Here is a 24,541-nt window from a genome sequence, read left to right on the forward strand (position 1 = left end):
GAAACATTGTCAATACAATTCATAAAACAAATGTAGATTCAGTCGAAGTACATACGGTGAGTTGGCATCATAAAACACTTTCGAAACTATTTCTTAAGTTATATGCACAACAATAGGTGATTTCATTGGTAAAAGCCAGGAGCTTCCGGGGACTTCGCCCCATGGGACCACATTTTAATGACCACATAATTTGTGAAATGATGATTTTAAACGAAACTGTTGAAACCCCTGCATCATCAACATGTTTGTCAGTAGCTTACCTCGATTTAAAAACTGACTATACACAGAGCAAGCTCCTGTGTATCGAATCAATTCAGATATATAAACACCGTATGCAGGTGATAATGGAATATTGCTACATAAATATGGAACGTTAACGACGGACAAGTTGCATTATCCCGTTTGTCAGAATGTTGAGTTATTAGTTTGCCGTTAATATCTATTTGCAATAAAATATCTAAGTATGAAGCAGAAGTGGGTGACTCTGTGGTGTCTTTTATTTCGAGCTCACAGGGATATATCGAATAGACATATGAATGAAATTTATTATTGTTAATATACAAAACGTAGTCGATATATCTAAATGTCGAATTGAAGGCCACAACCTAGGTATGAAGTGACCGATGCACTAACAGTTGCAAAAGTAACGGTATATATGTACCAGTCCATCAGTCACACCCGACTAAATGCGTATGTCTTGATCAGTTAAACGGAGTAATTTGTAGTCAAAATCAGTGTGCCAGGAACTGCCTAGCAATGGTATGAAACATGTCAGAAGCATTTGACCAAATGATATGTTGTAGTGGCAAACTAGATTTTCATAACGACCACGAAATTGGCAAGATACGGACTTTGAACGAGACTGTTTCAACATCTATAACATCAACTTGTTTTTCTGTAGCCTGTCTCGATTTAAAAACTTATCATAAGCAGACCAATCTCTTGTGTATCGAATCTGTTGCGATATATAAACACCAAAGGGAATTTGACGATGAAGAAGCTTACATCATCCCGTTTGTCATATAGTTAAGTTGTTAATTTGCCATCAATATCCCTTTTCAATAAAATATCTAAGTATGGAGCAGTTGTGAAGGACTGAGTGTCTTTTATCTCGTGTTCACGGGGATATATCGAGCAACATATGAATGAAAATGGTTATTTTTAATAGCTAAAACGTCGTCGATATATCTAAATGTTGAGTTGAAGGCCTCAGCATTATATTTTTTCTTCTCATGCCGAAACTTTTTAATAAACTCTGCCTCACAAGAATATAAAAACATGTCCTCTAACAAAGGAGCAAAATTCGTGCACATGGGATTTCAACACCGACTATTTGATCAGGCTCATATTCAGGGGATGCTTACTCCTCCTAGGCACCTGATCCCATCTCTGGTGTGTCCAGGGTCCGTGTTTGCCCAACTATCTATTTTGTATTGCTTATAGGAGTTATGAGATTGATCACTGTTCGTTATGTTCACCTTGCATTCAGTTGGGATAGCTCCCCCGGAATGCGAAATCGAGAGATCGTGTATTGATCAATTGGTTGTTTGAGAAATAAAGCAACAAAAACTTATCTTCCAAAAAATACTTCTTGTTGTCTTCTTGTTGAGTTGAAGGCCTCAGCATGATATGTTTTCTTCTCATGCTGAAACTTTATAATAAACTCTGCTTCACAAGATCACTGGATCAGGGCCCTATGCACTGAATTTCCATATGGATGTAATAATAATGTGCATGATGTGGGAAATTTGACAAGTTCACAAGGAAGTAACGTGAATGTGATTGGACTTTTTCCCAATACCCAAAGACGGAAACGCAGTCATGGACATCGTCCATATAAAAGACCAAGTATAAATGATGTCACGTTTGATTCACTTTTGCCTTAAGTCAACAGATAATTATGTCCACATCATATTCGTACAAAACTTTACTGTATTCCATTGAGAGTTTTACACACGTTATTTGAAGAACCTATGGCTAGTCTATACTTGGATTTTTCAACACCTGAATATAGACTGAACTCTATGATTATGGATGTTGCCTACCACAGGCTCTATGAACCAGCACGGACCATGGGTGATATTCCTTCCAAATCATGCCACCAGTTCCTTAAGTTCAAATTTACAAACAAAGGAATAGATACCGTCAACATAAGCAACATTCTTCTCGTAAAAGGATTCAGTCGTGTATTCCAACTTATTTCAAGTTCAAGTCTACACCCTGTATTTCCTACAGCTATACTTCTAATATAGGATCCAAACTTTTTAATTATAAACAAACTTTGCAGTGCCTAGATATAGACCATGTTATACGTAATCCACCAACATGTTCTTGTTCTTCATCTTCTTTCAACTATAGTCCAGCTGGACATGTTATTACTACTGATGTTGATACAGTTGAAAATGAGGATCTGAAATCACTTATTCTAAAAGGTCCTAAATACAGAGAACCTCGGTCTTTTAATTGGCGACAGACCTTCATCTCTATTATGATTTCTGTCGAAGATTATGCCAGACGATAGGCTAAATATGAAAAAGAAGAACTTGATACATTGTCAGAATGGGTTAAAAGCATAAGAGGGATATTAAAATCCCGCATTAGACACATGAAAACAAAAGTACGTACCATCTATCCTTCTGTGTTTAGTAAACCAGAAATCATAAAAGAATTAAATAGGTTACATGACGAATATGTTTTGGTTCCAGCTAAAAAAGCTAGTAACAACATTGTCTTTGTTTGTAAGGCTCATTATTACAACTGTATTTTAAACAAATTTGACATTAATGGCACTTTTGGCAATTATACTTATACTCCAACTGCCCTTTCAAAGATGAAATTCTTCACACCCATGCTTCAGTTTTAGACACATTTAATATCCCAGTCAATGGGTCGAATGAATATGATTTACCATACCTATACTGGATTCCTAAACTACATAAAAACCTTTACAAACAAAGATACATTGCTGGATCCAGTAAGTGCTCTACCAAGCCCCTATCTTTGCTCCTCACGAAAATATTAACAGCTGTGAAAGAGAAACTGCCAACTTCCTATGTGACTACATATGCCAGAAGTGGTGTTAATCAAATGTGGATTCTAAAAAAATCTAAAGAACTTTTAGCTTGAAATCGCAGAATTTTTCCCAAATCAATAACATTAAAACCTATGACTTTTCGACACTATACATGACCATTCCTCACGATAAAGACTAGACTTTTTGACATCATAGACAGTTGCTTCTTCAACAAAAACGGTAAAGGGATATATTCATATCTAGTGATCAGTCATTCAAAAACTTACTTTGTTAAACACCACTCTGATTCCAAGCACAAGCACTGTGAAGCTGAAATAAAAATTATGCTAGAGTTCCTCATTGACAATATCTTCGTGGTCTTTGGTGCTCAGGTCTTCCAACAGTCTGTTGGAATTCCCATCGGCACGAATCCTGATCCTTTGTTAGCTGACCTGTTTCTATATTCATATGAAGCAGAATTTATTCGAAAACTTCTACGTGAGAAGAAAAACTATCTCGCTGTGGCCTTCAATTCGACATCTAGATATATTGATGACGTTTTGTCTATTAACAATAATAAATTTCATTCATATGTCGATTTGATATATCCCTGTGAACTCGAAATAAAGGACACCTCAGAGTCGTCCACTTCTGCTTCATACTTAGATATTTCATTGAAAGTAGACATTAACGGCAAACTGACAACTCAACTGTATGACAAACAGGATGATTTCAGTTTCTCCATCTTCAACTTTCCATATTTATGTAGCAATATTCCATTATCACATGCACATGGTGTTTATATATCTCAACTGATTCGATATGCAAGAGCTTGTTCTGCGTATAGTCAGTTTTTAAATCGAGGTAAGCTACTGATAAAGAAGTTGATGGTACAGGGGTTTCAACAGTCTCGATTGAAGTCAGCATTTCGAAAATTCTATGGTCGTTATAACGATCTAGTTCGTCAATACAACCTCGCATTGGGTCAAATACTGTCTGACGTGTTTCATACCGATTGTTAAGCCGTTCTTGGCACAATGATTTTGACTGCGGATAACTCCGTTTACCTGATCAGGATATAGGGCTCACGGCGAGTGTGACCGGTCAACAGGGGATGCTTACTCCTCTTAGGCACCTGATCCAACCTCTGGTGTGTCCAAGGGTCCGTGTTTGCCCAACTATCTTTTTTGTATTGCTTATAGGAGTTATGAGATTGATCACTGTTCGTTATCTTCACCTTGCAATTAACAGCTTGATCAAGGATTTACAAATTAATAAAAAAGACATGGTAATGACATGTTTATTATCTACAACATCACGAGGTCAAATTTTATTGATATCTAGATATGGTTTATAAATTATGTATAACATAGATCCTTTATGGTAAGACAATTCATTTCATGACATGATTTGTTATCTTGAGAAGTTGTATTCTGTCTATAACGTGACCCTTCAGGAATAGGTTGGGGTCACAATATAAGTTAAACTTTTCATGGAAATAAAGATTGAAAAAGAATATAATGAAAAGAGGTAACTCGGGTAAGCGGTGTGGCCCAGTGGACTCTTGTTAAATCTTTTATTAAGGTGATATATTACAGGTAGTATAACATATATGATAAAAACGAGAACATGATGAACTGATGTGACAATGTTTATTTTTAATTAATTATTACAGTGCAAACGGAGCTGTAATGTAAACTGATAGATGAGAAGTTTGATATTCAATTGAATCCTAAGTGACAAATAAGTATATAACACAAGGAAATGTGCACTAGAAATGCTGTTTATATCTAACTGTCACGTTCATTTAATTGGCAAATGTGTGCATTTAACCTGAATCCCCTTTTTCATACATAGGCGTCATTCTGACAACTTGTTTTTAATTAACTGGCGAAATGAAGATTTAAAGAAAAATTGTCACTGAATTCGGGAAAAAAAATCTAAATTGGGGCAGATTACTGACAAATACGTTCTTACAAATGTGTCAACAGCCTCGTTTAAATGCATCATTTTACAAATTCTATGGTCGTTACAATGATCTAATTAAAAAATACTTATTAGGTCGCATTTTGTCTGATATGTTTCATAGCAATTGTTAGGCAGTCCTTACACTCTGATTTTGACTAAGAATTACTGCGAATTACTCTGTTTAATCCATCGAGATATACGGCTCACGTTGGATATGACAGGTCAACAAGGGATGCTTACTCTTTATGTACCTGATCCATCCTTTGGCATCTACAGGAACCCGTGTTTGCTTTACCTATTTATGAGAGTTATGATATTGATCACTGCTCATTATTTTTAATTCCTCATGTCAAATTCAGAAAATTGAGGATGATATGAATGATCATGCTATATATAGAAAGGAAATATGTGATGAAACACTTCATTGTGTGTCGATTGTTTAGTCTTGTATGGCGAGGGGTACTTCAGAAAAAATAAAAGACATTTCAAAGATTGCAAGCGGTGGAGGAATGATATGAACATTTGATTTGTTTATCGGTTACACCGGACTTGAACCTTGTATTTTGATCTGGTAAACGAAGTTATCTGTAGTGAAAATTCGTATGCAAAGAGCAACCGAAACGGGAAGTTAATGACAGAAAAGCACATGTACATACACACACATTTTAGTGTTTCAGTCACATGTATATCCATCGTATGAATAGGAATAAGGACATCCTGTATTTCAGAACGGATGAAAAGCATTCACCACGATAAATAAAATTATCATCATAAATGGCTGGATTAAAACACACAATAACATTCATTACTGGTAAGTTTGTATTCCTGTGATGAATACGATCAAGACGATTTTACGCGATTTGTGTTTATATGATGGATGTATCAATTGTAGGATACATTACAACTACTTTTGATATAAAACTACTTATCTATGTGTTGGTTAAGTTGTAAAATATGACAAAATTGAAACATACAGATTTAGAAATAATCAAATGAAGTTTTTTCTCGCGGTGATACTTTCGTTGTAAGAAAGAAAAATAAGTAAATTATATTCATACTCTTCTAAAGTAGGAATTTTACTTTTGAAACAATAAAATCTATACACAGTTTTTATATGCGATTTATCAAAACAAATAAAGAACAAATGCATTGTCAAAATATCTCTAACGTATCGTCAAATTAACTTAAATTAACATATAATCAATCATACATGCAAATTAATACACGGCTGGTGTGACCGGTTGACAGGGGATGCTTACTTTCCCTAGGTACTTGACCCACTCTGGTATATCCAAAGGTCTGTGTTTTCCAACTCTTAATTTTGTATTCCTAATAGTCTATGTCCATTGTAACTCCGCAAAGTGATAAATTTTTATACTGGATGAGGAGTATTGTGTGGTTATTGTTTATATTTTATTGAAAGTAGACATTAACGGCAAACTGACAACTCAACTCTATGACAAACGGGATGATTTCAGCTTCTCCATCGTCAACTTCCCACATTTATGTAGCAATATTCCATTATCACCTGCATATGGTGTATATATTTCAGCTGATTCGATATGCAAGAGCTTGTTCTGCGTATAGTCAGTTTTTAAATCGGGGTAAGCTACTGACAAACAAGTTGATGGTACAGGGATTTCAACAGTCTCGATTGAAGTCAGCATTTCGAAAATTCTATGGTCGTTATAACGATCTAGTTCGTCAATACAACCTCGCATTGGGTCAAATGCTGTCTGACGTGTTTCATACCGATTGTTAAGTCGTTCTTGGCACACTGATTTTGACTGTGTATAACTCCGTTTACCTGATCAGGATATGGGGCTCACGGCGGGTGTGACCGGTCAACAGGGGACCTGATCCCATCTCTGGTGTGTCCAGGGGTCCGTGTTTTCCCAACTATCTATTTTGTATTGCTTGTAGGAGTTATGAGATTGAACACTGTTCGTTATCTTCACCTTGCATTCATGGAACAACAAGTATCCTAGGGGACAGAATATCCACCAGCAGATATGCGTGCTCAATCTTAAAAAAAAACAGTAAAGATAACGAATGTTGATCAATCTAGTATCCAATGAGTAAATATTTACAGATAATTTAACAAATGTTTATATATTTGTAGCTATTTGTTGGGGGTCAGTCTTATCCGTAAATGTCAAATGGAAAAAAGCGATGGACACCTGTATATTCACAAATCAACAACCTTTTTCTGAGGACAATGCTACAAAGAATGGTTCTTGGGTGGGCAAAGTGAAAAATTCGTTGCCTTGCGGTAAACAAACTTTTATACTTATTTCACATTCTTTGGCATATGAGTACTTTAGCAGAAACTGTCAGATGTTGATTGTAATTGTAATTAAAAGATTTATATTGCGCCCTATCAACATTAGTTCTCTAAAGTGCTTAACAAATGTTAGAGAAAAGATCATATAAAATCGATGTCACATACATGTGAATAAAATATTCATAATGTCAGAATTGAAATGCATAATTATTATTATTAATGTATAGAGCATAATTTATTGATATAATTACCCTAATTACATATAAAACAATTTAAAACAACCCTTAGGAATAGTTAAATACATATAAAGGACATAAGTAAAACTTATACGGTACCAATTTTGATGCGCCAGATGCGCATTTCGACAAATAATATCTCTTCAGTGATGCTCAACCGAAATGTTTGAAATCCGAAATAACAATGAAGTTTTAGATCTATTATAGGGAAAAACAGTGTGCCAAATAAGTGGAATCAAATTCGTCTAAGCATAAGAGCTATGCGTGAAGGAGATAATCCTTAATTTTGAAATGAATTTCTAAATTTTATAACAGCAATTACATATACATCCGTATTCTCAATTTGGTAACTAAGTACTTAGCTACTGGACTGTAGAGACCCTCGGGGACTAACAATCCACCAGCATAGGCCTCGACCCAAGGGTATAATAACAAACTACAGTTCAAATAGCAATTGAAGGGTTTTGTGTGGGGTATTTTGGGGTTCTTTTTTTAATGAAAAATTTTCATTTTTCATGGTTTAAGGTTAGGGTATCTCTTTGTATTAATTGTGTTATTTGTGTACTTAACATTTCAAAAAATCGGCTTTTTTTAAAATGAAATACTTTACATCATACTCAAATCTGTCACTGTCAGTTGTAGGAAACAATAGTTTGATGTCATGTGTAAGAAATACTAAGCCGTACATGATAAAAAAAGTTCTATGTACGATTTTTTTTTTTACATTTATACGCTTTCGTAATATCACTATATTTTATAATTTGCAATACTGTAAAAATATAGATACTGAACTACATGTGTAATTTTGAAATACATGAAATTACCCATAATTTTTAAAAATATCTACCTATGTCCTACTGCAGAGAAAGATCTGTCTAACGGGAGAATACAAACTTTGACAGGGAATGTGATATAACGGCCCGGGAGAATACAAACTTTGACAGGGAATGTGATATAACGGCCCGGGAGAATACAAACTTTGACAGGGAATGTGATATAACGGCCCGGGAGAATACAAACTTTGACAGGGAATGTGATATAACGGCCCGGGAGAATACAAAATTTGACAGGGAATGTGATATAACGGCCCCGGAGAATACAAACTTTGACAGGGAATGTGATATAACGGCCCGGGAGAATACAAACTCTGACAGGGAATGTGATATAATGGCCCGGGAGAATACAAACTCTGACAGGGAATGTGATATAACGGCCCGGGAGAATACAAACTTTGACAGGGAATGTGAGTCAATGTACCCTCCCAAGAATCCATATAACTAATAATATAATGATCTAAATCCTCCCCACCTAAAATTTCATTTCAATATTTCAATAGGTATATTTCAAAAGGTGGTATTGCACGTCTCATGTTAATTTCCCTAAAGGTGTTGCATGAAAGATCGATAAAATAGTTATAGTAAATATGAGGTTTTAAGTGACCCAGTAAACCCCGTGAATACCAACAGAACTTACCCGAGCATTGCATTGTTAGTCTCTTCCTTACTATCGGTACTATAGTTCTTTATGAATGGCTTCTAGCTGTCTATCACTCTAACTCTCATCCAAGAGTGTCTCTAGGCGGGACCTGTCATCCGGGTACCGGAAGTCGTCTACCAAACAGGTCGTACTGGGGAAACATCCCCAGATACTACAAAGTTATTCAAATAAATGATAACGCCATTTGGAATGTATGTTTTGATTCAAATCTTTTTGAAAATAAGTTTAAAAGACTTGTATTGACAAAAATTAGCCAAACTATTTTGATTTTCAATTAAGCAATAAGCGATTTATATGATTTTTTAGCTTTGAAATAGAGAGGTATCCCCGAATTTCAGAAAGACTGCCTCAGTGAATTAAAATAAATTTAGCAAGAACATGTTCTTCGAGTTTTTTGGGGTTTTTTTTTGGGGGGGGGGGGTAACTGTCGCTTTGTAATTTTGTTTCACAGGGACTTTTTTTTATAAATTTCAAAAAATTAAAACAACTTCACCGATATTATTTTCAACGTCACCTGTACGTTAATTTTCCTTTGCAAAGTATGGTCTACCGCGTAGTTCATTGGGTAACGGTGTCGACTTTTATATGTGAAGATGTTTCTTTTTTAAAAACGATCGGGTTCGAATCCCTCACGAACACAATTTTTTCGTATTACGTTTTCCTTCTAGATTTTTTTCTTAATTGAAACACGCTTCTAGTTTTTATAAATGTTTCATGTCAAATCCCTGTTTATTATAATGTGCCAAGTTTGAAATAAGCTTCCAACATGGACACTATTATGCCAGTATTTTTGCAGATAGTATAACCCAGGGTTATGTAAAAGTCGGTGCGTTGTCTTTATTATGCACTTAATGAGGTAAAAGACTGAAACAAACAAGAGAAGTAATAAATGGACTACTAATTACAAATATTCGATGTACATAACGATTAAAGGTATTACATGAGTATTAAGTAATAAGCAGAATTGTTTTTGCAATACTAAATTACAAGTACACAGATAAAATGTATAAAAAAAATCAAAGAAATATTACATAATCAAAATATTTAGAATTTGTATTTGATTTTATCATCAACTTGCTTCCATTGAAAAATTAGTTAAGCGCGTACATATTGTAAATTAAACATATGGTATTCCATAGAAATTATTCAGAAATAGGTTACTCCTATAAATGATATACAAAACTTGAAAACCAAAAGAGATAAATAAGTATTCAAAATACTAAGAGAATCATATATTGAAATGCAATAGACTAATTCCACTGTGTGCCAGCTCTAAGTAGACAAAAAGAATGATTGGAACAATCGACAATGCATTGCATGAACACACTCACAGGTAAACAGGAAATACATGTTCGTAGATTAACTCTAAACGGTTTGAAGATAAGACAATATTATAAGGAAAGATAATTCATTATCAAAAACTATATCAACAAATAACGATAACTCTTCACAGACACTGTTTAGCTAGTGAACAAACACGTCGAATACAGCTCGCAATACCTGTGTTTTAATAGTCAAGGTTGCTAACGAGAAGTTATATATTTTTCTGAATGAAAGTTATTGACGAAGCATATTGCCTTTTACGAAAAAACATTGTGAACTTTGCAAAGCTTTGAAAGAAACTTTTTGAGGCCCAACAAGGTAAATAACCGTTAAACTATTTGAATGGAGAAGATGATGTGTATTCCAGTAGCAAATTGATATGGTGAATCGATTTTATATATGGTGAATCAATTTTTACAGGTACATGCATGTACTTCGAAGTATGTTGAACTTTAGTAATGCGTATCAAACTTCCCATATTTTGTTTTGTGTTCAGCGTCATGTTCAATTGACATCTGTTGGATGTAGAAAATAATGCATACGAGTATAAGAGCTTTTAGACTGTAGTAGTATAGAACATTAAATATTTGATACACTTGTAACATGTAACCGTATGCATTGTATCTGATACTCCGAAGAAAAAAGACAATTCAATTATCACGAAATCAAAAATTATGTTTAGACTACATGTATAATGTATTGACGCATAAAATGTATTAGGTATAACCTTAGTATCGGGGAATCCTACAGGTATTTAAAGGGAAAAACAGCCCAAAATATTTTACATGATAAATGATAGGATTAATCATATGATAAAGATTTGTCATACAATTGTTGATATATGGGCTAGATAAGCTAATTTCAAAAAGTCAAAAATTGAAATTCCCGCGATCTATAGAGGCTGCCGTGATGTGCAACTCTTTTGTATTCAAGACCACAAAAATCAATAATTTTGACGTTACACCGTCTGTTCCGTTTTCGATGAGATACTAAGATTATCCACAGATGTTTTGGTACAACCCCCACCTACGAATAAGTTAATTAAGTTGATTTGATTATTGTTTTCTTGAAAATATTTCTAGTTCATGTCAACAACATCTTGCATAGCCATCAAGTCCAAAATAATTCAAAATAAGCCCTTTAAAAAATACTCTCGCTGGTTATTATATCAGAACTTATAATAACCAGTGAGGGTATTTTTTTAAAGGGTTTATTTTGAATTACATGTATTTTAAACGTTGACATGCATTATAAATATTTTCAACAAAACATTAATTAAATCAACTCGTGTAGCTTATTCGGGGGAGTGGGATCCGGAACCCAAGCACCTGTGAGACCATCAAAGTTGTGCATGTGGTAGATTTTACGAATGAATAGGTTGACGCCTTCCTGGCAAGCAGTTAATTACACTAATGCAAAGGGGAGATGTGAATAAAGTGTTTTTTTTTCGAAATTACCGATTCAACTAAGTTATTTGAAAAGAAAAGACTACGTAAAGTGTGGATCCATCCTTTGCGTAATGACAAGTTGAGGTTCAAGACATTTGTATGAAGAATGTTTACCGTCTGTCTTGTCTGCGACTCGACTGAACGTCTTCTTTTCTCAATTTCTTCTTGCAAAAGAATGGGCTCAAATCTATAATACAGCTCCAAACTTAACTGTTCGTGACTTATCATGTTTACAGTGCTGCTGATGGCATAAACCGTAATAGACGATGTGACTTCAATGGCCACTCTCTTAGCAGCGGGTAATTTAAAATGCATGATAGATTAATATTGATGTAATTGTTAAATAAGGATTTTTATTGTTAAAGACTGTCAATTACGATATCAGTAAGTAATACTTTATTCATAAAAGCAAATATATGGTTAGGGTTGCCTTTCCCTTCAAATGGCAAATACGCAATAAGATGAAGGTCAGTTCTACGTCACGAGTGCTGACACGGAGCTCCAATTAGGGAAAGTTACCGCTTTGGTGCAACACCTTTTTGTTAATATGTCTGTGTTGTGAAAAGAAATCACAAATATTATGAAATAAGAAAAACTTAGATAACAGTCTGCCTTTTGTTCTTCAGAGACCTCCCCCACAATAAGTAATCCCTTCCAAAAATTGAAGGTTCTCTGATGCATTTAAAGATTTTAAGTGAATATATACAGCAAGTACATGTAGTGCATCATTTGAATATTCTGTTAAAATGAATTTCTGATGCGTGTAATCAGGGTCTGGATAAATATCTGGATAAATATTTCTGTTTTGAAGGTACCGGGATTTTACAGATACAGACGGTCAACAAAAATAACACGTGTTCAGGTAAAATGAATTGAGTTCAGTTGAAATCGTTAAAGAAAAGAAAATTCATTTCAAGAACTGTCCCTGAATAAAGTCGTGTGTTTAGAATATAAATGCGGTCTTTTCTTGTTAGATTGTGATGTCCAGGGAAAGCAGTGCGAATTTTGTAATAATCGTATCCAGCTAAATGGTAGTGTTGCAGCCTTTGAAGTTCTCAAACATTTGAAGTCCGGAAGACATTATATACTTGCTGAGTTTGGAAAACAATCTTTAAGTGGTAAATACATATTCCGTTGATACATATAAATAATATAAATAATAATTATTAAAGCATATCTGTCTCACTTTCAATAGCTTGTAGCTGACTAACTAGATCATAATTATATGTTTCATTCACACAGGACTACCTCCACCCACACAGTGTATGGTACACAGAGGCGTTTCACATACCGAATATGTCTCTTGCAATGAAGAGTATGAAGATGGATGTAAGACATCGGGTACGATAACTACTTTACGGCCTCCTCCTCACACCCACCAGCAGATCCTAACACTACACGCAACTATCTAGTACATGTGTGCAGAATGAACATACAGATCACAAATTTGTAACAAAGGACTTCAAAAACATAAACATTCACATACTCCATCAACTAGACAACTATAAACTACAATCTCAATAGATCTGTCTAATAAAACCCTAACCATGTGTAAAATCATATATACCATATATATACACAAATTACTGTTATTACATTGAGTCATGTAAGAAAACAATCCAAAGTCACATTTGTGGGACCAACAAATATGAAGTTTATGTTAATATATCAATCAAATCGTTGGCAATCTTATTTCTGACAACTTTTCGAAATAATGTATTTTTTCTTGCAGGTGAAAATGTCGGTATCTTTATCACTATTTGCTTCAATGACTATGGTACTGGTACAATACAAACAGACATGGATTTTGTAAAATGTGACTCTCAAGAAAGCAATGGTGTCGGTTTTTATAGATTTGAGCCTATTTGTGTGTATTGCAATGAATAAATTTATATACTAACCTGGATGTATACAGAAATATACTGACCCTTAATACTGATAACTCCTTCCGTATGGATTCTTGGGCCACTCTTCTTATAACTTTATTTGAATAGGTTTGCCATTCACAAATGGTCAGTCGTTGTTGAATTTTTGTTTAAATAAATTTTATTCGGTATATACATACATACAAACATACATACATAAGATACCAAGGATAACTCATTAAGCTCAAAAGCTTATTTCCAATGGGGTCCTTTTGATGCACGGATGTTTGCGCTAGGGGGTCATTTATATATGCCTAACCCTAACCCAAACCCAGTACAACACGTGCATTAAGGTATATCACATTGCTTGACTGTGCTGAATCCCTAATTTGTGTACTTAATTAAGAGACGATATATAAACTGTATCGAAATGGTTTTTGACCTAATTAGACGTTGTGTATTGTCAAATTCAAATTCATTCAAATAATTTTATAGTTATAATTATTTTTCTCGATTCATATTGAAGCAAATCAATCTTCCTCTTGTTGTGACCTCTTAAAATCCAAATACCGTGTGTACTGAACCATTAAACCGCCAGTCCATGCTATCAGTAGGGACGGGGCAGTCCAGCGAGAATGATCATTCACATTCTCTGTATTGACTACATATATTAAAGTATAATGTACCTGCTAACATTCCAGTATGATTTCATAGCAAGTTAAAGCCAGTTTGCTGTAAATCATAACAATTCTTCCGCTTCGCTGAGGTGAGTAATATTTGATCATTTTAAAGATGTTTGTATCTGAAAATTGTAGTAATGTCAATTCTTCGAAAAGTGTATTTTTGATTTTTACATTGAAGGATAATTAGGAATGGGGGTTACAACGTTTGTTATTGAAGTATGGTGTTCTGAACATGACCTTTTTGCATTTAAAATTGGTATCAACATAAAATCAATCAATCATTGCGAAAAATACATACATACATGCAACCATGTGTTCCAGCACTACAGATAAATAGTAATAATAATGATGGAAATAAATGATGACCTTTTTGCAATCGATATACGAAAAACTTTATGATATCAAAATTGAGAGTTTAAAAGGACATATTAAGATCAATGTCCATTTCTAAAATTTTCAACGTCTGGTCTAACAATTTATAAGGAACTTAAAAAGGGGACGTTGGAGATCAAATTCTTGAATTTTCGGCTAAATTGCTGAATTTTATACAAAATTTGAAGTAAATTAATATTTATTGAGAATCCGTGTTCTGTTTGGAAAAATATATCAACCAAGGTGATTAATTACAACATTTCAATTAGTTCCAAATTTCAACTACTTGCATAATGCAAGGTGAAGATAACGAACAGTGATCAATCTCATAACTCCTACAAGCAATACAAAATAGATAGTTGGGCAAACACGGACCCCTGGACACACCAGACGTGGGATCAGGTGTCTAGGAGGAGTAAGCATCCCCTGTTGACTGGTCACACCCGCCGTGAGCCCCATATCCTAATCAGGTAAACGGAGTTATCCGCAGTCAAATCAGTGTGCCAAGAACGGCTTAACAATCGGTATGAAACACGTCAGACAGCATAAATCATAAAACTGAAATAACGAAATAATAAACCGTCTGTACTTTTATTTATCAGAGTCATTTTCATCGGTGCCACTAACTACCCACATTGACATCATTATTATAAATCGTCAAACACCTATGATAATGTGATTTAGATAAAAATAGACATAATAAGACATTTGTATATTTATAAAGACTTGTTATTAGCATAATTTATGTACTATAAGGAATCAATATTGATAAATATTAGTTTTGAGTCTAAATTGTTATGGGTCCTTCCATCTCTTTTGGGTAATTAGTCATAACTACCTTATGGCTGGGATTGCGAGAAAAAAAATCAGTCACTTGGAGCTATTACGGACTTCATTTTATGAATTGGTGTAAGAAATTCATTTTAGAAATGATATGTTATGCTGCACATTCTATTTGATAGCTTTTTGCAATGCTCAAACAGTCTGTGTAGTCGTATAGTGTCAGGGCCCCGCTAAAAGTCAACCAAAAAATAATAGGCATTTTTCAGAGTTCGTTTCTGCATATCTTGGAAAGTATACGGAATTTCGGGATGAACTTTGGTAGCAATGTAGATTGATTATGTATAAATAAATTAAAATACAAAGTAGAATGCTATATCTTTTAATTCATTGTTTTTACATCGGTTAACTTGGGTACCCTATATTTAGAGTTCTATACCTTTACTCTTTATATAATAAATTCGACATCAAGCGATGCAATTGCCTGTGTATTGAACCAGTAAATACTTAGTTTTAGCACCCTGCGCAGTTGTGCTCGAAAGCTCAGGAGATAACTTCCTTAAGGTAGTGATTGCAAGGTATCATGTAAAACGGATACGGTACCAATTTTGATCCACCAGATGCGCATTTCAACATATAAAATATGCGCATTTCCACAAATAATGTTCCCTTCAGTGATGCTCAACCGAAATATTTGAAATCCGAAATAACAATATACTTGTAAGAGCTATTTTAGGGGAAAACAGTGTGTCAAATAAAACAGGAGTCAAATTTGTCTAAGGATAAGAGCTATGCATGAGGTTTATTCATGAAGTATTTAAAAAGAGACTACTTTCTTTTCCGATTCCGGAATACATCAAGCGCATAAGCATTAGTAATAATGACAGAAGATGGAAACAACGACTTGTCAGCTATAACCAGACACAGAGGAAAGTAACATTATGTTTAGAAATATACAAATAAAATACAATACAAATGAAAAATCCCCTTATGTTTTAATCATCTTTTAAATAATAGTCATTAGGCCGTAAGTCTCCATGATACATATACCCCCTGTTAATTTTCAGTCTTACAGCACGTAAATTTAATTCACAAACCACTAGGCCTATTAAAATCATAATATATAATGCTATGAATTTCATAACATGTATATAGCGTTATTGCACATGAATCTAAAATGCTACTGTGCAACATGGATGTTAAGAGAAAAAGGTGTGTATTCTGAAAAGCAGCACTTGCTGTTAATATCTTTTTCTCATTTAGTTCAGTTATTTATTGTAACATAAAAAATCAGAAAGTTTTGTTGTTGTTTGATAATCGCTTGGTTTGAAAGGGAAAAAAGATAAACACAAAGACGTCGCAGATATTGACGTCACAATGCACAGTTTACATCGGATGGGTCATATTTCCCGCGGTTTTAAAATACATTTCCAAGAGCATGAATATACAAGTAATTTCAAACAGAAAGTAATCAAATCATTTCCAAAGCAACAGTACTATCATTCTATGTGGAATAAATTCAATAATAAACATCAAAATATTTTTATAGTTTTAATATGAGTTAAAATAAAGGCATGTAAGATGCATATTTATTTTAATTATCACCTGCAGCATTTATGCATGGAGGGGGAGGGGGCAGCTATAGTGATCATAGTAAACCTGAAAACCAATATTGATACTTTCAGGAAAAAAATCTACTAACATGTGATAAAACATATTTTAATTTTTTTTTAAATCATTGTCATTTATTTCTCAGGATATGACAAAATGTCTGCTTTGGTGAATAATTGTCTTTTAAAAATTGCGAAATTACATATAAGCAGCCCTGCTTCGACTTCATATGAAAATATATGGAAACATTAACACAAATTATATATTATTTAAGGCTTTTACTTCAATTTGATATAAAATCTGTATCACTTACCCATTTTGTATCCTTTTTGAATACCATCTGAAATACCTGTACCATTTATTACGGAAAGTTGGCAAGAGGGGTTACTATGGCGACCGTAGTAGCGTCACTATTTCCGTGAAAACCATATATGAAACTTTCATAATGAGTTACCGATACTGTCTAAAACAAAATCTGTAAAAAAAAAAATTAAAAATCATAGATTCATTATTTTTCAATGGCCCATACAATCACTACCTTCAATATATTTTCTTTGTTGAAAAGGTCCTAAAGCTTCGAATTACCGTTATTTATACTTTATGCTTGAAAATATGTCTCTTTAATACTGGTTTGATTTTTGCATGAACGTGTACGTTAGTCCTCACGTACAGTATTGACCATACCTACTATGTGTAGTTCTTAGAACGCATTGTGTAAAATGTCTCCATTTGTATATAGTCTATGTAAAATATAATGTAAATTAACATATCATGCATAGCTCTTATCCTTGGACGAATTTGGCTCCACTTTTTTGGCACGCTGTTTTTGGCTATATTTAGCTTTAAAACTTCATAGTTATTTCGGATTTCAAACATTTCGGTAGAGCATCACTGAAGAGACATTATTTGTCGAAATGCGCATCTGGTGCATCAAAATTGGTACCGTATAAGTTTTGCATCTACTATTACATTATATAGTGTCCAAAGACAATTTGAAATAAGGATTCAACCTGAAAACTTGTATGTGTAGATATATTTAGTGTATATTTAGTATGCACTTTATTTTGGCAGGTTCTAGCATACAGTTTGTACCAACAAGTACAATTGTAGTAACTAACATTTCAGCAGTTGAGGAGCATGAATATTGATGTGGTGTGTGTCCACGTATACTCTCAATACATAGACCAGCAGGAGAGTTGACAACAGCTTTTAGACCGAATACCAAATCCAGGGCAATCTACACATCATGCAGTATCGCAAGACAATATAAAGAAACGAACTACATGTATTTTCATTTCATGTTAAATCGATGACATTGTTAATCTTGTTTTAAATTATCACATTAAAACACATTAATCTAATCCCGTGGGGATCCGGGTTACAATAGGTCCTCAGTACCCTTGCTTCTCGAAAGAGGCCACTAAATGAGGTGGAATGGGACGGTTCTTCGGATGAGACTGCAAAAACTGAGATCCCGTGTCTCAGCAGATGTGGCACGATAACGACCCCTCCCTGCTCAAAGACCATAAGCGCCGAGCATAAGCCTAAATTTTGAGCCCTTCACCGTCAATGGTGACGTCTTCAAAAGAGTGAAACGTTCTCGAGAGGGACGTTAAACAATATAAAATCAATCACAGTAATAGGTGACAATCGTTACGCCGTTCTTGGCACACTGATTCCTACTACGGTTTGCTCCGTTTGCCTGGTTGGGATGTGGAGTTCACGGCGGGTGCCACTGGTCGACATGAAACGCTTACTCCTCCTAGGTACCTGATTCCAACCCTGGTGTATCTAAAGGTCCGAGTTTTCCCAATATCAAGAATCAATAATCTGCATTCCAAGATCAATACACATCTAAACAAAAATACCGATGTACATACAAGTAAAACTCTTCTCGTGTATGTAGTTTAGCCAGAGCAGATAAGATAATTACATTGCATCAACATCAAATGAAACACTTTGAATATCTTTCAAAATAGTAAACACTATATTTCATCATTTTGTGACCTAAACCATTAGAGGCTATCGAGACTTCATGAAGTGATATAATTTGTGTCTGACTGTGTATAAAGTTCTTAATTTCGTTGACCAGGCGCGGATTAAGACTGAGTTTTCCGAGAGAGAGAGAGGGGGGGGTTGTTGTATATTATTTAACGTCCCGCTTCAGACTATTTCAATGCTGCAAAATTTAGCCCTATGCTCGGCGCGTACAGCCTTTGAGCAGGTAGGGAATCTCATCGTACCACACCAGCTGTAACACAGGTCTCAGTTCTTGCAGTCTCATCCGATGAACCACCACAATTAGTCGCCTATTACGACAAGCAAGGGGTAGTCTTGATCAACAGTTTAATCAAGGATTTACAAATCATAAAAATCGACATACATTTGATCAACTACAACTATTGAAAGCAAGAAAGTGCTCAAGCATTGTGAAGCAAATGATATGGGAAAATCATCCACTTAATGTTTTGTAGTTTACTAATAGCTCACATAATGCATAATCAAATAGGTGATAGCCAATGTTTTGTTCATCACAGTCTGTGAAAGCATGTCATTTGAAGAAATCTAGGGCACTAGCTTTTATATCCGTTGAAAAGACAGTGGTATCTTAAAACAGCAAACGCTAAGATATCAAAGGTTTACATCGAAATTTCCACATAACGTTAAGGGCTGGTTTACGTCCCAAACACATGTCCTTGTATCTGATGTAAGGATCTGTAAAGAATGAACCATTTTCTGTACGATCGATGAATGTGATCAATAATTTGTTTTATATTTAATATTATGATTTGTGCAATAATTCATATTTAAAATCACTACAAACCCTTTATGTCTGAAAAGAAATGAATATAGTTTTCTGGTTTGTTCAGGGGGGATGCATGAATAATTATGATACCATACGTTTACTCGTATTGAAGTGAAAATATATACTAATGCAACAAAATACTGTTCGAAAGGTTGTCATGCTATGTGAACAGCAGATTACAAATCTATTGGACCCTACTTGAGGAAGCTGATATCAAAATATGACATGAAAGGGGAATACAACTAACATTTAATTTTTCAAACATCATCAAGGGCTGCTCTACTAAACAAATCATTTTGTTTGTATCTCCTGCAAGGATCTGTAGAGTTTAAAGTACTTTCTATATGATGCAAGGTGAAGATAATAAACAGCGATCAATCTCATAACTCCTATAAGCAATACAAAAAAAGGAGTTGGGCAAAAACGGACCCCTGGATATACCAGAGGTGGGATCAGGTGCCTAGGAGGAGTAAGCATTCCTTTTCGACCGGTCACCCCCACCGTGAGCCCTATATCCTGATCAGGTAAACGAAGTCATCCGCAGTCAAAATCAGTGTGCCACGAACAATAGGTATGAAACACGTCAGACAGCATTTGACCCAACGATAGGTTGTATGATCAATGAATATGCTAAAACTTTGTCGAATGTTTATCACATTGTACTATGATTTGTGCAGCAATCAAAATCTAAAATCACTGCAACCCTTTATATCTTTAAAGAAATTAAAAGAGTTGCTGTCTTCTGGTTTGTTCGGGGGGAATGAGTGGATGATGATAATGCCTTATGTTTACTCATATTGAAGTGAAAATATGTACTGATGCAAAAAAAAATACTGTTCGTAAAGTTCACAGCTACCCGAAGTATGGAAAGTCAGAAAACATACATGTCACAAATTTGTCAGTATGTTGCCAAAATCCATGTCGCTACGTAGATGTTCATTATATAGATATCTCATTTACCAGAGAGGATTTTTTTAATTGTCAGACGTGACCTGATATTTATACAATCTGAAGGTTATAAAATAATTTCCTTAACATTGTTAAAAGATCCCAAAACATTGAAATATAAAGTATATAGAGCTGTAAATCTTAGGGTTAGGGTTAGGTACCTATACGAAAGTAAGAGAGAGAGAGAGAGAGAGAGAGAGAGAGAGAGAGAGAGAGAGAGAGAGAGGTCGTCAAATTATATGTACGTCAAAACACTTTGTGTTATATAGATCCGATTTGTAACTAATCAACATTGTAATATACAGTCAATCAAATTTTACGTTCATTTCTTATTTCAATCATCAACATCATGTTACGAAATGTACATGATAAATGTACATATAGTCGATGAATTTAGGATATCATTCTTCGTTATCTTTGTTATCAGTAACATTTACAAATCAACAACAATGAAACATTATCAATGCACTTCATAAAACAAATGTAAAGACAGTCGAAATACATATGGTGAGTTGGCATCATAAAACACTTTCGAAAATATTTTTTTTAAGTTATATGCACAACAATAGGTGATTTCATTGGTAAAAGCCAGGAGCTTGCGGGGACTTCGCCCCCTGGGACCACACCAAGGTCTCTTAATAATTACAGGTTGGATTTGTAAATTAGATCATTTTAATGACCACATAATTTGTGAAATGCTGACTTTAAACGAAACTGTTGAAACCCCTGCATCATCAACATGTTTGTCAGTAGCCTGTCTCGATTTAAAAACTCACTATACGCAAAACAACCTCTTGCGTATCGAATTAGTTGAGATATATAAACACCATATGCAGGTGATAATGGAATATTGCTACATAAATATGGGACGTTGACGACGGAGAAGCTGAAATCATCTCGTTTGTTGAGTTGTTAGTTTGCCGTTAATATCTATTTGCAATAAAATATATAAGTATGAAACAAAAGTGGCTGACTCTGTGATGTATTTTATTTCGAGCTCACAGGGATATATTGAATCGACATATGAATGAAATTTATTATTGTTACTATACAAAACGTTGGCGATGTATTTAAATGTCGAATTGAAGGTCACTGCCTAGGTATGAAATGATCGATGCACTAACAGTTGCAAAAGTAACGGTGTACCTGTACCAGTCGACCGGTCACACCCGCCTTGATGCGTATGTCTTGATCAGTTAAACGGAGTAACCTGTAGTTAAAATCAGTGTGCCAAGAACTGTCTAACAATCGGTATAAAACACGTCAGGAGCATTTGACCAAATGATACGTTGTAGTGGCAAACTAGATTTTCATAACGACCACGTAATTGGCAAGATACTGACTTTGAACGAGACCGTTTAAACATATATAGTTTGTCTGTAGCATGTCTCGATTTTGAAACTGATCATAAACAGACCAAGCTCTTGTGTATCGAATCAGTTGAGAGATATGAACACCAAAGGGAAGTTGACGATGAAGAAGCTGACATCATCCCATTTGTCTTAAAGTTGAGTTGTTAGTTTGCCGTCAATATTCCTTTTCAATAAAATATTTTAGGATGAAGCAGTTGTGGGGGACTGAGGTGTCTTTTATCTCGTGTTCACAGGGATATATCGGACAAGATATGAATGAAAATTGTTATTGTTAATAGATAAAACGTCATCGATATATCTAAATGTTGAGTTGAAGGCCTCAGCATGATATTTTTTCTTCTCATGCAGAAGGGTTTTTTTTATAATAAATTCTGCTTCAGAAGAATATAAGAATATAAAAACATGCCATATAACAAATTAGCAAAATTTATGCTCATGGGGATTAAACACCGTCTACTTGATCAGGCTCGGATTCAGATGGGATAGCTCCCCTTTTTCATACATAGGCGTCATTCTGACAACTTGGTTTTCTATTTAGATGGAGAAATGAAGATTTAAAGAAAAATTTACACTGAATTGGCGAGAACTCGAGAGATCACCTGTTGATCAATTGGATATTGGAGAAATAAAACAACAAAACCTTATGTTGCAAACAAATACTTCTTGTTGTATTAATTAACAGTTTGATCAAGGATTTAGAAATAATGTTTAAAATAGACATGCTTATGACATGCTTATTATCTACAATATCACGAGGTCAAATTCCATTGGTTTCTAAATATGGTTTACAAATTTTGTATAGTGTAGATCCTTTATGGTAAGACAAATCATTTCATGACATGATTTGTTACCTTGTGAAGTTGTATTATGTCTATATTGTGACCTCTCAGGAATAGGTTGGGATCACAAAATAGAGTAAAACTTCTCATGGAAATGAAGATTGAAAAAATCTTTTGAAATGTACAACAGCAGGACAAAGGTAACTCAGGTGAGCGATGTAGCCCAGCAAACTTTTGTTAAATCATTTATTATGCTGATATTTTACAGGTAGCGTAATATCTATGATAAAAACGATGTTTAGCAACTCTAATTTTAACGTAGGTGGTTACTTGCGGATGCACTTGACGTATGTGCTGATTATTTTACAAGTAATTGAGAAAGAAAACAATCACATGACAAGTGGATATGAGAACACGATGAAATGATGTGATAATATTTATTTATAGTTTTAATTAACTATTACAGTGCAAACGGAGCTGTAATGTAATTTGATCGATGAGTAATTTGATATTCAATTGAATCCTAAGTGACAAAAAACTAAGTTTCACAAGGAATTGTACACTAGAAATGCTGATTATATGTAACTGACACGTTCACTTAATTGGCAACTGTTGTACATTTAACCTGAACCCCCTTTTCATACATAGGCGTCATTCTGACAACTTGTGTTTCTATTTAGGTGGCGAAATGAAGATTTTAAGAAAAATTGACACTGAACTGGCGAGAAAAATCTAAATCGAGGCAGGCTACTGACAAATATGTGATGAAACACACCATTGTGTGTCGATTGTTCAGTCTTGTATGGCGAGGGGTGCTTCAGAAAAAACAACAGACATTTCAAAAATTGCAAGCGGTGGAGGAATGACATAACATTTCATTTGTTTACCGGTAATACCGGTCTTGAACCTTGTATTTTGATCTGGTATACGAAGTCATCTGTACTGAAAATTAGTATACAAAGAGTGACCGAAACGGGAAGTTGATGACAGAAAAGCACATGTACATATACCAATGTACACACATTTTATTAGTGGTTGAGTCACATATATATCCATCGTATGAATAGAAATAAGGACATTCTGTATTTCAGAACGGATGAAGAACATTCACCACGATAAATAAAATTATCATTATAAATGGCTGGATTAAAACACACAATAACATTCATTACTGGTAAGTTTGTATTCCTGTGATGAATAAGATCAAGATGATTCTACGAGATTCCTGTTTATATGATGAATTTATCAATTGTAAGATACATTACAACTACTTTTGATATAAAACTGCATATCTATGTGTTGGTTAAGTTGTAAAATATGACAAAATTGAAATTTCTACAGATTTAGAAATAATCAAGTGAAGTTTTTTCTCGCGGTGATACTTTCGTTATAGGAAAGAAAAATAAGTAAATTACATCCATATTCTTCTAAAGTAGGAATTTTACTTTTAAAACAATAAAAATCTATACCAGTTTTTATATGCAATTTATCAAAACCAATAAAGAACAAATGCATCGCCAAAATGTGCCTAACGTATCGTCAAATTAACTTAAAT

General features: G+C 34.3%; 1 protein-coding gene across 8 annotated transcripts in view; it reads left to right on the plus strand.

Annotated features, from left to right (window-relative positions):
* Window positions 1-5,659: 5,659 nt before the first annotated feature.
* LOC130051230 (uncharacterized) overlaps window positions 5,660-24,541 on the plus strand; it is a 31,603-nt gene continuing 12,721 nt past the window's right edge. The window contains exons 1-4 of one of the 8 annotated variants that reach the window (XM_056152821.1): window positions 5,660-5,792; window positions 7,104-7,253; window positions 12,581-12,631; window positions 12,744-12,887. In XM_056152821.1, coding sequence (XP_056008796.1) covers window positions 5,756-5,792; window positions 7,104-7,253; window positions 12,581-12,631; window positions 12,744-12,887 — 382 coding nt within the window. In that variant the 5' untranslated portion in view covers window positions 5,660-5,755. Of the gene's footprint in view, window positions 5,793-7,103; window positions 7,254-12,580; window positions 12,632-12,743; window positions 12,888-23,730; window positions 24,161-24,541 lie in introns of those variants that run through there. The other 7 variants (XM_056152820.1, XM_056152826.1, XM_056152825.1 and 4 more) reach the window with 7 other exon arrangements.

Source organism: Ostrea edulis, chromosome 1 (genome assembly GCF_947568905.1).
Source record: "Ostrea edulis chromosome 1, xbOstEdul1.1, whole genome shotgun sequence".
Taxonomy (NCBI): Eukaryota; Metazoa; Mollusca; class Bivalvia; order Ostreida; family Ostreidae; genus Ostrea; species Ostrea edulis.